At 54.7% G+C, this 14,760-nt stretch overlaps 1 protein-coding gene across 1 annotated transcript; it reads left to right on the top strand.

Annotated features, from left to right (window-relative positions):
• Nucleotides 1-4,979: 4,979 nt before the first annotated feature.
• On the top strand, nt 4,980-14,739 carry CDK2AP1 (cyclin dependent kinase 2 associated protein 1). Its single transcript, XM_082667768.1, has 4 exons — nt 4,980-5,331; nt 9,846-9,943; nt 11,463-11,589; nt 13,935-14,739. The coding sequence occupies exons 1-4, from the start codon at nt 5,277-5,279 to the stop codon at nt 14,000-14,002; spliced, it is 348 nt and encodes a 115-aa protein (XP_082523894.1). The 5' UTR covers nt 4,980-5,276; the 3' UTR covers nt 14,003-14,739.
• Nucleotides 14,740-14,760: the final 21 nt, after the last annotated feature.

The raw sequence follows: 14,760 nt of genomic DNA on the forward strand, positions 1-14,760 counted from the left end.
CTGAAAAATTGTTGAAATTAAAGAAAGAAGACCTGGGGGCTTCCCTGGTGGCACAGTGGTTGAGAGTCTGCCTGCCAATGCAGGGGACACGGGTTCGTGCCCTGGTCCGGGAAGATCCCACATGCCGCGGAGCAACTAAGCCTGTGTGCCATGGCCGCTGAGCCTGCGCGTCCGGACCCTGTGCTCCGCAGCGGGAGAGGCCACAACAGTGAGAGGCCCTCGTACCACAAAAAAAAAAAAAAAAAAGAAGACCTAAATGAATGGAAAGACATCCTGCATTCATGGATTGGAAGACTTAACATTGAAATTAAGATTGCAGTACTCCCTAACTTTATACACAGATTTAATACAAGCCCGATCAAAATTCCAACTAATTTTTTATACATTTAATTAATTATTAATTTATTTGGCTGTGTTGGGTCTTCGTTGCTGTGCACAGGCTTTCTCTAGCTGCGGCAAGCGGGGGCTACTCTTTGTTGCGGTGAGTGGGCTTCTCACCGTGGTGGCTTCTTTTGTTGTGGAGCACAGGCTCTAGGCGCGCGGGCTTCAGTAGTTGTGGCATGTGGGCTTAGTAGCTGTGGCTCGCAGGCTCTAGAGCACAGGCTCAGTAGTTGTGGCACATGGGCTTAATTGTTCCGCGGCATGTGGGATCCTCCTGGACCAGGGCTTGAACCTGTGTCCCCTGCATTGGCCGGTGGATTCTTAACCACTGTGCCACCAGGGAAGCCCCCAACTGTATTTTTTGTTTTTTGGGTTTTTTTGGTGTTTTTTTTTTTTTTTGTGAAAAAGGACAAGCTGATCCTAAAATTCATAGGGAAATGCAAAGGACCCAGAATAGCTAAAATAATTTTGACAAAGAAATATAAAGTTGGAGCACTCAGCACTTCCTGAATTCAAAGCTTACTCCAAAGCTACAGTAATCAAATCAGTGGAGTACCGACACAAGGATAGATTCCACAGATCGATGGAATAGAATTGAGAGTCCAGAAATAAACTCATATTCATCGTCAGTGGATTTTCAACAAAGGTGTCAAGACCATGCAACGGGGAAAGAATAAACTTTTCAACAAATGGTACGGAGACAACTGGATATCCACATGAAAGAATGAATCTGGACACACTTCATACACAAAAATTAACTAAAAATGGATCAAAGACCTAAATGTAAGAACAAAAACTATAAAAACTATTTGAAGAAAACTTAGGTGAAACTTTATGACCTTGGACAAGATATGGTACCAAAACACAAGCAAATAAAAATTTAAAAATAGATACGTTGGACTTTATCAAAATTTAAAACTTTTGTGGAATTCCCTGGCGGTCCAGTGGTTAGGACTCCACGCTCTCATTGCCAAGGGCCCGGGTTTGATCCCTGGTCGGGGAACTAAAATCCCACAAGCTGCGCAGTGCGGCCAAAAAAAAAAAAAAAAAAAAATTAAAAACATTTGTGTATCAAAGGACACTATCAAGAAGATGAAAAGATAGCCCACAGAATGGGAGAAAATATTTGCAAACTATAAATCTGAGAAGGGACAAGTATCCAGAATAAAGAAGTCTTTCAACTTAACATAAAAACTCAAGTTAAAAAATGGGTAAAGGATTGGAATAGATGTTTCTCCAAAGAAGATACACAAATGGCCAGTATGCACATGAAAAGAAGCTCAACATCATTCATTAAAGAAATGCAGGGCTTCCCTGGTGGCGCAGTGGTTGAGAGTCCGCCTGCTGATGCAGGGGACACGGGTTCGTGCCCCGGTCCAGGAGGATCCCATATGCCGCGGATCGGCTGCGCCCGTGAGCCATGGCCGCTGAGCCTGCGCGTCTGGAGCTTGTTGCTCCGTAACGGGGGGGCCACAACAGTGAGAGGCCAGCGTATCGCAAAAAAAAAAAAAAAGAAATGCAAATCAAAACCATGAGATTCCAGTTCACACCCACTAGGATGCCTCAAATAAAAAAGCCAGATATGGGCTTCCCTGGCGCAGTGGTTTAGAATCCACCTCCCAATGCAGGGGACACGGGTTCAAGCCCTGGTCCGGGAAGATCCTACATGCCGCGGAGCAGCTAAGCCTGTGGGCCACAACTACTGAGTCTGCGCTCTAGAGCCCACGTGCCACAACTACTGAGCCCATGTGCCACAACTACTGAAGCCCACACACCTAGAGCCCGTGCTCCACAACAAGAGAAGCCACTGCAATGAGAGCCCCGTGCACCGCAACCAAGAGTAGCCCCCGCTCGCCACAACTAGAGAAAGCCTGCGTGCAGCAACAAAGACCCAATGCAGCCAAAAATAAAATAAATTAAAAAAAAAAAAAAAAGCCAGATAGTAAAGGTGTTGGTGAGGATATGGAGAAATTGGAAAATTTATACATTGCTGTTGGGAATATAAAATGATATAGTCACTATGGAAAGAAGTGTGGCAATTCCTCAAAAAGTTAAACATAGAGTTACTATGTAACCCAGCAATTCCAGTCCTGGGTATATACCCCCCATATTGAAAACATGTTCACAAAACTTGTACATAAATGTTCGTAGCAGCTTTATTCATAATAGTCAAAAAGTGGAAACAATGTCCATCAGCTAATGAATGGATAAACAAAATGTGGTCTATTTATACAATGGAATATTATTCAGCCATAAAAGGAACAAAGTCCTGATACATGTTGCAACATGGATTGACCTTGAAAGTATTATGCTAAGTGAAAGAGGCCATACACGTATTGTAACTGATTCCATGCATATGAAATGTCCAGAATAGGTCTGTCCCTAGACATAGAAAGTAGATTAGCAGTTGCCTAAAGCTATGGGTAGTGGAGAATGGGGAGTGACTGCTGTTCGGTTTCCTTTGGGGATGACAGAAATGTTCTAGAATTAGATAGTTGTGATGATTGCACAACTCTGTGCTTATAGTAAGTCCCGCTGAATTGTATATTTTTAAAGGGTGAATTTTATACTAAGTGAACTAGGTCTCAATTAAAAACAAAAGGAAAAATATTTTCCAATGATGATCATTGAGGGGGCATCGTGGTAAAAATATAATATGGAAAGAGAATAGCGCACACATCTGTAGAAGGGACTGAAGCAGGCCACTGAGATCTGGATTCTTGCCCCAAGGAAATGGAGGCTTAGTCCAACAGCGAACAGGTGATGGAGGCAGAATACATACCAAGGTCTGTCAGCCTGGGAGCCCTCTGCTTATAGCTTCTAGCCCTGAACTGGTCCAGTAGGAAAACCACTAGGTATTGTGGTTACCGAGCACTTGAAATGTGGCCAGTTGGAGTTAGGATGAGCTGTAAAGGTAAAATACACGCTGGGTTTTGAAGACTTAGTCTTATAAAAAGAAAGTATCTTAATAATTGCTTTATATTCATTATATATCGAAATCATACTGTTTCTCGATATATTGTGTTAAATAAAATATAAAGATTCATTTCACCAGTTCTTTTTACTTTCTAAAATGTGACTACTAAAACTTTTAAATTATATGTGGCTTGCAATACTTTTCTATTGGACAGTGCTACTCTAGACTATTGGTCCCCTGGGAGCAGGGTAGGAAAGGGTGATATTAATTTATCTGTGAAATAAAATTTCATTGAGCATCCTTGGCTGAATCAGCCTAAAGCTGACCACAAGGGGTCCTGGGAAAGGGGTGTCGCCTGTACCTTCAATCCTAAAGGGACAGAGGGAAGGAATTGGTGGTATCCCTTCCCTCAGGCAAAGAGGTTGAGGCCTTCCTCACTAGATTCAGATGTATCTGAATGTCTATGGTTAATCACGAAATCTGCAAAGCATGGCGATTAAAAAAGGCAGAAAAGGGTGGGCATCTTGTGTATTTTGACAAGATTTACTATTTAAGCAGAACTCTGGACTTCCCCAGTGGCGCAGTCGTTAAGAATCCGCCTGCCAATGCAGGGTACACATGGGTTTGAGACCTGGTTGGGGAAGATCCCACATGCCGGGGAGCAACTAAGCCTGTGCGCCACAACTGCTGAGCCTGCGCTCTACAGCCTGTTAGCCACAACTACTGAGCCCACGTGCCACAACTACTGAAGCCCGCGCGCCTAGAGCCCGTGCTCGGCAACAAGAGAAGCCACCGCAATGAGAAGCCTGTGCACCGCAACAAAGAGTAGACCCCGCTCACCGCAACTAGAGAAAGCCCGCGCACAGCAACGAAGACCCAACGCAGCCAAAGTAAATAAATCAATAAAATTTTAAAAAGTAATAATAAAGCAGAACTCCAAGAAATAACACCTTCAAAAGCTTCATCATCTAATGCAAAATGCATTTGATGATTGCGTATCAGTCAGATCTCAGAAGTCGACTGGGGTCCGTCGGAGGAGGATCAAAAATTGCAATGTAAAATCCAGGAGAGAGAAAACTTTGTCAAGTTTATTCTGGTACCCTTAGCGCCGGGAACAGTGCCCGGCACGTAGTAGGCGCTTCTTAGATATTTGAATGAGTTAAGATGCAAAATTATGTAGATGTGAGGGTGTATTTCCCAGGGGAGGAGGCCTCTGGGTTTTGCCCAGTCTCAAAGGAGTCTAGGCCGCCAAGGGGTTAAAAACCACTTAATACCGAGAGGGACATGAAATTTATTTGAAATCAATGTCAAGAATTGGTTGTTCTTATTCTGGGGAGTAGCCAGACCTCGGCGTCTGGAATGATCTACGTGCTTAAAAATACCACTCGCCACCATTTTCTCCAGGTAATTTTCCATCCCTGCCCCCACAGTCAAGGGGGAAAAAAGTAATTCTGCAATCCTACCTAGCTTACCAAAAAAAAAAAAAAAATCGGTACAAGCACAAATCTCCAGGCGCCGCCAGCGCAGAAGAAGAAAGGGACCCACGCGGGCCTCGGGCGCCGCCGGGACCCCAGCCCCCGAAACTTTGCCAAGTTGCGGGCGCCGAGCGCGCCCGGAGGCGCGGGGCGCGGCCGCGGGCGGAGCCGCCCCCTGACGCCGGGCCGCGGCGCGCCGGGCCGCCCCCTCCCGGCCCGGGCCGGCCCCGCTGGCTCCGCTCAAAGTTTGCGGCCGCCCTTGCGCCCGCGCGCCCGCCCGATGTATGGGTGATATACTGCAGCGGGTGTCAGGGTGAGGGACGGCCATATTTGCCGGTGCGGCCCGAGCCGTCAACAACAAAAAGTGCGCGGGAGCTCGGCGGGCGCACGGACGGGCGCACGGACGCTAGGGCCGCCTCGCTGCCGGCCGGCCTCGCCGCCTTCGCCGCCGCCCTCGCGGGCCGGGCCCCGCTGCGCCCCGGCGCGCCCCGCCGCTCGGGGGGATGTCTTACAAACCGAACTTGACCGCGCACATGCCCGCCGCCTCCCTCAACGCCGGTGAGTGCGCCCCGCGGGCCGCGCGCGCCGCGCCCCAAGTGCCGCCAAGTTGGGGGTCCGCGCGCCCGGCCCCGGCTCCCGGGGCCCCGCGGCGGCCGGGGTCGGCGGGCACCGGGTCCCGGCCCGGGGCAGCGCGGCGGCCGCCGCCATGATTCCGGTGCCCGCCCTGCCAAAGTTCGCGGGTGCGCCCCGCGCCGGGCCTCGGGGCCGGGCCGGGGCCCGGGGCACGGGCGGCCGCCGCGGTCCCCCCCACGCCGGCGGCCGAGGGCTCGTGGGGAGCGCGGCGAGCGAGGGCGGGGGAGGCTTTCTCGGCTCCTTTTTCCTTGGCTTTTGGGCGGCTCGGCGAGGGCCCCTGCCGGCGGGAGTCGGGAGCGGCCGGGCCGCGCCGGGAGCGGGGCGCCGGGACTCCGGCGCGGGCCGCCCTTAGGGAGCTGGGGGTAGGTCCGGGCAGGGGGCCTGGGCGGCAGGGGTGCACGTGAGCAAGCCCGGGCCACGCGCGGGCGGCGCTGCGGGGCGGCGAGCGTGCCAGGTGCAGCCGACCCCGAGGGAGCGGGGCCGCTGGGGTCACCGGCGGTGCAGTGGAGATCGTCGGTGGGCGCCCGCCCGGCCTGGCGCGTGGGACGGGGCGCTCAAAATGGGTCGCACGGGAGGTCCCTTCAGGCGTGCGCGGAGAGAAGTTGGAGGAGATCGGGGGCCTCGGAGATCCTGGAAGCGGCGGCTGGGGGCGTTGTTTCAGCGGGGCTCCCGCATCTCGGAGCCCCCAAGTCTGGGTTTAGAAGGCCCCCTCCTTCAGAAGCCGGAGGGGCCGTCCTCTCCTTTCCCTGGGGCTGGAGCTGGGCGGTCCCAGGAAACTCCTGCAGAAGTTGTCAGGCAGCTTTAGGCTGTGCCTAGGGTCTTGCCCCAGGGACCGAGGGCGATAGGTGAAATTGTGGGTTCAGAGGGGACCGGCTTTGTCCCTTCACCAAGGTTCTTCTCCTTTAGACTCTTGATGGGAAACAAACTTCCAAATAAGCGAGGTGCATGGAGGGGGCTTGGGAGGGAGGGGATTGGCCTTGCTGGTCAGAAATGCCACGCCGGCAGTTGGCCGAAAGTTTTGGGCCTTGTCTCCGAATGTTGACTCCAGAATTCCAAAAATTTGAAGAGGCCCCCAGGAAAGCAATATATGTATATGCATATGTGTGTATAGGTGTGTGTGTGTGTGTGTGTGTGTGTGTGTGTGTGTGTGTGTGTGTGTGTGTGTGTGTGTGTGTGTATTTAACTTCTTGGACACAAATTTGGGGATTGGAAAGGGTTAAGATTAAGGGGGTGGAAGGACGGGGTGGGGGATAGTTGAGTTGGTCAAATGTGGGCGCTAAGCCCCAAGAGCCCCTGTTTTCTCCTCAGATGTTCTCACCTCTTCTGGGGTCTGCACACCTTACCAAGACGGGCTTTGTGGCCACAGTATTTCTCACTGCCTCCCTCATCTGACTCCGGGGTGGGATGGGTGGAGGGTCTTGCTGCCAGCCCGGACTGGCGGGAAGTCTCAGGCCGGCCCTGGTGCAGTTGAGGCCGGCGCCCTGAATGGGGCCCTTCGGGGATTGGGGTCACAGGGTGACAGAGGCACCCGCTGGGGACCCCGAAGCCCTCTGGGCTGGCTAGCACCTGTACACAGATTTTCTTCTTTCTCCTGCGGTGAACTCCGGGAGGACTGCTGAGGTCCCCAGGTCTCTGGTGTTTTGGTGGGGCCGCCCCCCTCCCCGTGGACCCCTTTAGAAAGGCCGGATCTCCCCGTGCCATTTGCATCCAAGATGGACTCTCCGCTGCCGCTCCTCCGGCTTCCTTGTCATCATCCCTCACACCCTCCAGCCCTGCCTCCTGCTCGAGAGTTGCCAAGCCTCGGCCTGGCCGGCGGTGGCAGTGGCGGAGTTAGACAAAGCCCCCGCCTCCCCGCCGGAGAGCCCCCCCAGGCGCCCCAAGTGGCGGGAAGGCCGCCAGCTCCCCAGGCCCGGGCGCTCTTTGTCTGGCTTGGGGGCGGGGAGCCGCGCCTGGCCCCAGGAGCTGCTGGCCTCTGCCAGTCCCTCCCTGGGCTCCGGGCCCTCCCTGGTCCCCGCACACTACACGTATTGTCTGCGATGCTCCGTGACGGCTGTGCTCACGCCCGGTCTGGTTTTCTCCTAGGCCTCCGGCAGCCGGCCGCTGTGTCTGCAGGAAGGTGTGGGAATGAGTGGGACTCGGGGCCCTTCCGCCAGCTCTCTCCAGGGCCACAGACACCCCCCTCTGAACACCGAGTAAGGGACTGGCGCTGGCACACAGTCGGGGTCACCTACCACATCACCCAGGCCGTGGGAAAGTCAAGCTCCGAGCTGTTGCCTGACTCCCATCCCCCAAGCCCCCAACCCATTCCTCCTCCTCCGCTCAGCTCCCCGGGACCTAACCCCGGCACCCTGGAGGAGCAGCATCTAGGGCCTTGAGGCATTCTCGTGGGAACCATCACCTCAAACAGATGGAAAAACTGAGGCCCAGAGAGGGAAGGGCCTTGTCTTAGGTCACACAGCCGCGTATGGCGCAGCTGGACTGGCTCCTAGTCCAAGCCCTTGGCTGTGGGAGAGAAGGTGGGTCGGGGAGGCAAGAAATACAGATTTGCAGCGAGAGGAGGGCAGGAGGTGGTGCAGAGAATGAACCAGAGGTGTCCAGCTCACCTCCTGCCAGGGAGCTGGAATCTTCTAGATGGCTTGAAGTGCCGAGCGGTGCAGTAGACACCCCTCCCCCCACACAGTCTAGCGTTTAGCATCCTGGCCTTTCGGAGAGGCGTGATAAGTTGTGGTGGGCGGGACTTGAACCCTGGCCTGGGGCAGCAAAGCCTGAGCTGCCCAGACCGCACCCACCGCCCACATCAGAAGGTCAGGAAATTGGGGCTTGGCTGATGTGGCGAGGGGAGCTGGGGGTCACCCGCCCTGCCACACTCCTGTGCTCTGGCCACTGCACACCCGCAGCTGCTTCAGACGGAGGTGTGGTTCTGCAGCACAGGTGTTTCAGCTACCCCACTGTAGAGGCGTGGTGGTGAGGCTCGGAGGAGCGCAGTGCTGTGCCCAGTCCCAGCTTAGACGTGGCAGGATTCACGTTTCCTGACTGGGCAGCCTGTATTTGAGCATAAATCTGGGTCCCAGTAGAGAAACCCAGGCAGGCCTGAGACCGAGGAAGACACGTCGGGTACCAAGCTGTCTGCGGCTCCTGGACAGAGGGATAGGTGCGGTGTGTTAGTCTCTTCTGTGCTGTGTGGCCTGGGGCAGTGCCCGCCCTCTCTGGTCTGTGTTTCTGTCTCTGCAGTGAGGGGCTCCAGGGCCCCTTCCAGCTCCAGCAGCCTGAGCTCCTGAACTTCCTTCCTCCCCTGCCCCCTCCCCTTGCCCACACCAGATGAGCAGCTGGTCGGTTTGGCCGGCCTGGCACCAGCTGTCCATCCCCGGGGGCCAAGTCTGTAGAGCCCGCCGTGTGCATGAGAGAGAGACAGTTTGGCTCCGGGGAAGGCAGGCAGAAGGGAAGCTGCTCCCCGGCCGGGCGTGGAGGCATGCGGGCAGCTGCTGAGGAGGGCTAGGTAGATTCTCCATGGTTACCGCTGTTCGTAATTCTGCAGGACATCCTTTACTTGCTAATGACCACTTGGACGCCATTATGGGTCTGCATGCTTCCAGCTACTGAGCTGGAGCTGGAAAATTCCCTGCTGAGGGCCTCCCCACCCCCCATGCAGGAGACTCCGTTCTGAGCCGGGCCCTGGCCCCCCGTGGTCCCTCTGCTGAGGGACAGTGTCTCCCAGTGTTACAGTCCATAAGTGGGGTCTTACGCCTCCCCCATGGGGGTGGAGCCAGCTGGGCATAGATTCAGACTGCCGAGAGTCTTGTTCCCTCTTTGGGGAGGGGCGACAGGAGCTCAGAGAGGTTGAGGGGCTTGTCCAAGGACACACAGACAGGCTGTGATGTGCTTCAGATTCCTGACTTTGTGTCCAGTACCCCAGTCCCCAGCCAGGGTTGGGTCTCAACAACCTCCAGATCTTCCCCTGTCTTCCTCACCATATACTCCAGCAGAGTTTTGGGCACACAGGAAGTCTCAGCCCAGGTGTGGACCAGCCTTAGTAGCAGATGGGCTCTTGTGGCAGCCATGTGTCTCTAGGATATCAACCTCTGGGGAGCAGGACCCAGGAAAAGGGGACTTGCAAGGGTTAGGCTGAGAATAGCAGCAGCTTTCGTCTTTGCTACCAGTTTTGACTGCATGTGTGGGAAGGATTTCTGTGATTGATTAGCAATGTCTGCTGTGGTGATGGGCGTGAAGAGCAGTGGTCTGTTAGCTACATTTTACCATCAGTCATCTACGCCGAGTATCAGCCGTGGCCAAACTAGAGGACAGGAATAGGGTTCTTTATCCTCAGAGACAAAAGACCACTGTTGATGGCATGAGTTCTGGGCAGGGGGACTCAGAGTCCTTACCTTGGATACAGTTAGCCAAGGCTACTTGATTACTGACTCCTGTCTCCTCCCCTGTAGCTGGGAGTGTCCACCCGCCCTCCACCAGTATGGCGACGTCATCACAGTACCGCCAGCTGCTGAGTGACTACGGGCCGCCATCTCTAGGCTACACCCAGGTATGGCAGCGGGGGTGGGATGTGCGGTGGGAGGGGCCCTAGGGGCGGCCTGGGCCAGAGGGGAAGCGGTGAAAGGAGTAGAAATGATGGAGCTGTCATCTGAGCTTCCTCAACCCAGGGCTCAAGGCATCAGAATGGAGAAGTGGCAGGGGGTTTCACGGGGGACACCGAGTGACAGGAAGGGGTGGGAGAGCCCAAAGAAGGCTGGAAGCCCCGAGAGCCACAGTTCCCCATGGGGCCACCACCCCACGTGTGTCCCTGGTGGGCCTCCTCGTGCCTGGTCCCTGGGGAAGTGAGGTCTGGCCTTGACTCTGTATCTGAGCTTGGACAGAGGAGGGGGGCCCTGCTCCCACTCACTCCCCACGAGGTCATGGGCCCTGCAGGGAGGACGGGCCCATATCCTAGTGGAGTCCAGGTGCGTTGCACCGAGAGCTGCTGGCCCCTCAGTTTTACACCTGCTTCCACCAGTTTCGGGACTGTGGACCGCCCCTGCCCCAACCTCGCGGAGACTTGCTTTCCCCACCGGGTTGGCGGGCCCTCAGGGGAGGTGGCCGCTGGCCGCCAGGGAGGGGACCCGGGCCACTAGCCGGGAGATTCCCGTGGCTGCCACTCGCGTTCCGAGGTCGCCACGGAGGCCGGCCCCACGGATGAGGCGGCGGCTGGGAGCCGTGCCCCGCCAGGCCGTCCTGCCCCCGGAGGGGAGGCGGGCACGGGCGAGGACCCCCTGAAGAGGTGGCGGCGGGAGGCTGCTGCCGAGCTGGATGAGGAGAGGAGGAAGGACCAGGAGGCCAGGAGGCGGAGGCGGCAGAGGAGCGGGGAGCAGGCGAGGGCCTGGGGGGGAGGTGGCCGCCCTGATGCAGCTGTGGGGGGGGGCGGGGGAGGGGGGCCAGGGAGGCCTGGCTGAGGCCCACAGGCCGACGGGACCCAGCCTTCCTGCTCCGGGTGTTTGCTCGGGCTGTTTGTGGGGTTCTGGAGAGAAGGGGTTTCTGTGTGGTGGGCCCTGCCTGCGGGGGAGGATGGATGAATTTAAATACATTCTGGGCTCTGTCTGGGTGGTCCCTGGCAGTTTTTGTGGTCCTGCTGACCCCACGTGTGGCCTCCATCTCTTCCGCCCACTCTGGACCCTCAGCACGCCCCCTCCCCCCCCATCACTTGCCTGCCCATCGGCTCCTTCAAGGAGATTCTCAGTGAACACTTTCCTATCGACAAGCCAGTCTTTTTTTTTTTTTTTCATTTGAGATGATAAAAGGGCTTTCTGCAGACTGCTGGGTGGTTGCCTTGAGTGTGCGGGGACAGTAGAGGGCCGGCTCCCTGCTCTGTGCTTGTCGCCCAGGTGGGCCGTGCCTGGCCGCAGCTGCGCTGGAGTCTGGGCCAGGCCGCCCTCCCTCCACCACCTGCCCCCGGCTCGGGCCTCTCCCCAGCCCTGCCCTCGTGGAGCTGGCATGCTGTGGGGTCCTGACCACGGCATTGGGGTCAGGTTGGGTTCAATCCTCCTGAACCCTTTTCTTTCTGATTCTAGGGAACTGGGAACAGCCAGGTGCCCCAGAGCAAATACGCTGAGCTGTTGGCCATCATCGAAGAGCTGGGGAAAGAGATCAGACCCACCTACGCGGGCAGCAAGAGCGCGATGGAGAGACTAAAACGAGGTAAATCGTGGGCCCGGGACTCCCGTGACAGGTGACGCCTCGCTGCTGGCGGACCCCACGGCACTGGCCTAGTAACTGTCTTGAAAGATTTTCTGGGGAAAATGGAGGGTGGCAGATGGAAGAGTCCCCCGCGGCACAGGGGCTCCCGCTTTGTTACAGAATTACCGTTGGCTGTGGAGGTGTCAGGCTGGGTGAGCGGGTCTGTGGGATGAACATCTGATGGAAGGGGCTTGGCGGCCAGTTGTCAGATGCAGCGTCTAAGAAGGGAATCCCCAGGACTCCCCTGGTGGTCCGGTGGTTAGGACTCCACGCGTCCACTGCAGCGGCCTCGGGTTCGATTCCTGGTCAGGGAACTAAGATCCTGCAAGCTTCATGGTGCGGCCAAAAAAAAAAAAAAAAGTCTTTGTACCCAGATCCTGCAGCTCTGCCTCACGCCCGCTCTGCTCCCGTTGGCCGACACTGGTCCTAGGAGCCCTGGGCGGCCCAATAAGGTAGGCTCCCAACTTGGGTGAGGCCAGTGACACGAGGCCAAGGGGGCCTGCGTTGCCCTCTGCTGTCCTCCTTGGAGCGGGGCCCAGGGGGGCGTGTGGTCCGTCCCAGTCTGGGGCGGGAGAGTGAGAATGCTTTGAAGTTCTTTCCTGATTGAAGAGGGAGGAAGGGCGGGAGGATGGTGCCACAGGAAGAAAGTGACTCACGTGAAGAGGTGACTGGCCAGCTGACTTCAGAAGGCAGAGAAATAGGTTGTTTTTTGCTGCTTCACGAAGTGAAAGCGGCGTGGAGAGGAGAAAAGGATTTCTATTTTAGAAGGTGGCAGTTCAGAGCACGGTGGCTTATGTGTGAATTTAATTTTAGGAGTTTTTTTTTTTTTTAAGGTTAGAGAAGCAAATTTGGAGAAAATCGAGAGGGAAATGTTCTGTGGCTATAAATCTGGGGCGTGACAGGCGGGCTGCAGTGATGGCAAGGCCGGCTGAGGACAGGCTCCCACCCAGAGCAGTGGGCCGGTTCATGACACCTTTGTGAAGAGACTGACCGATTGCAGAGCTGGATTGGGGAATAACAGGCACAGGTGTGGGGAGGGGGGCTGGCAGTTAGAGGCTGGAACGGAAGAGGGCTCGGGGGAGAGGAGGAGCTTAACCCCCAATCCAGCCCTGGGGGTCAGGTGGGCATTGCTCTGCCCACAGTGCTGGTAACGGGAGTGCCGGTTACCTGATTGCAAATGCCTGGGAGGATGCTGGACCCCGCAGTCTTTCTGACAGGCGACCTGCAGCCTCCCAACAAAGCTGGCAGTTCAGGTCAACACATGGATACACCTGGTGACTGCTTCAGGGCACATCCTGGGTGAGCAGCTGGCCCCACAGTCACCCTGACCAGTAAGGTGGCCAAGTTTACATCATAGCAAAGTAAGAAGGGCACAAGGGAGTCAAGCGCCAAGAATGTTTTTTGCGTTTTTTAATGGTGAAAAAAATAAGATTTTGTGACATGTGAAAATTATGTGAAATTCAGACTTCAGTGTTGTAAGTAAAGACTTGTTGGAACATGGCCACACCCATTGCTTATTAATGTCTGCGGCTGCTGTCACCGTACAATGGCAGAGTGGAGTAGCTGCGACAGTGGCTACACAGCCCTTTCCAGAAAGTCTTCGGAAGCTCTGGGGGGTAAGATTTGTGAGGTGGGGACACCTGAGTGACTTGGGGTGTCATTCCCAGTGCCCTCTGGGGGGTCAGCTCTTGGAAGGAGTAGATTCTTGGTGTCTATTAAAATGAAATCAATATTTCATGAAGTTCAGTAAAGCCAAAAAAAGAAAAAAACCCCACAAAACCCAAGCAATAGATAACTCCCAAACCATAGAGATAAAAGATGAGGGGAGAATAATAGTGCAGAAGGTGGCACCCGTCCCCTGGGGGGAAGGACAAAGCAGTGGACCAAGGTGGCCTGAGTGAGCACTCGTCTCGCACCCGAACCAGCCAGGCTGCCTGACATTGTCAAGCCCTTTCTAGAATTTAGGAGAAATAATGGTTTGAAGGCGTGGAATCTCCAAAGCGGGTCCCTGCTTAAAGAACTTGGGTGGGGACACACTGCCTCCTGTCATCTGGACGGTAACAGGGTTCAAATAGAGTCACGTCATAAAAAGAGAGCTTGCTGGCTGTCACCTTGAGCATGGGAAGAAACTTTTAGGGAGACGTGCAGAGGGGTTTTTGCTTTGAGGGGTGGGATGGGGTTTGGGGTGTTGGATGCAGGTCCTGAGTTTCCTCCAGTCTGAGGGTTTCGCGGTTGGTTTGGAAGGACCCTCCTCCTCTTCTGGAATGGGTGCTGCTGGCTGACGTCCGCCTCTGCTTCTCTTCCAGGCATCATCCACGCTCGAGGGTTGGTGCGGGAGTGCTTGGCTGAAACGGAACGGAATGCCAGGTCTTAGCTGCCCTGTGAGCCTGGACGGTTTTCCATCTTCGGAGAGAAGTTACAGTTCATCTCCCCTGTTCAGATGAAACTTTTGTTTTCAAAATGGTAACAGTTTGGTTTCTCCTCCCCCTGCCCCTCCCATGGTTCACTAGGCTCCGAATCTACAGTCTGTAAGATTGAGGAAAGATTTTGCAGTTGATTGGGAGTTACATTTTAAATAGTTAGGAACTACCCAGGTGTTTGTTGTTGTTTTTTAAAGCATTGATTCAAAAGATGCACGTAAAAATTACCTATCTTACAGCAAACTAGTTTGCCTCCAAGATACCACTGTCTCGCTCTCCTCTTTTGAATACATTTATGTTACCCGGATTGTTCTTTGATCCTTTTCATAAGCTGATACAACTTGAAGGGTTTTTTTTGTAGTGCGGACTTGACAGCACACTTAACTAGTAGCTGGTCCCCTCGTTTCCCATACACTATAGATTCTGCTTAACGTAAATTCTTTTTTGCTTAAGCATTTGCATGACTATTAGTGCTCTGAAGTCGACTTTTAAAATGCACAAGTTATATACATACAGAAGAAAGAGCAACCTCCCAAACCAAACCCAACAAGGATCCCCGAAATTTTTCCTGAGACTGTATGTAGATTTCAGTTCTGCCTTTCCTGTAAGTTGATCCAAACATCTGGAAGAAAATGGGACTGTTTGCATCTTTGTATTTATTACTCGATGTAATAAAGCTTATTTTCATTAACAGCTTGTATTAAGATGTGGG

The sequence above is a fragment of the Grampus griseus genome (genome assembly GCF_964374135.1).
Source record: "Grampus griseus genome assembly, chromosome: 12".
NCBI lineage: Eukaryota > Metazoa > Chordata > Mammalia > Artiodactyla > Delphinidae > Grampus > Grampus griseus.

Coding starts and splice junctions, on each gene's coding strand:
- CDK2AP1 (XM_082667768.1), top strand. CDS start 5,277: ATGTCTTACAAACCGAACTTGACCGCGCACATGCCCGCCGCCTCCCTC. Junction 5,332..9,845: donor CGCCGCCTCCCTCAACGCCG/GTGAGTGCGCCC, acceptor CCTCCCCTGTAG/CTGGGAGTGTCCACCCGCCC. Junction 9,944..11,462: donor CATCTCTAGGCTACACCCAG/GTATGGCAGCGG, acceptor TTCTGATTCTAG/GGAACTGGGAACAGCCAGGT.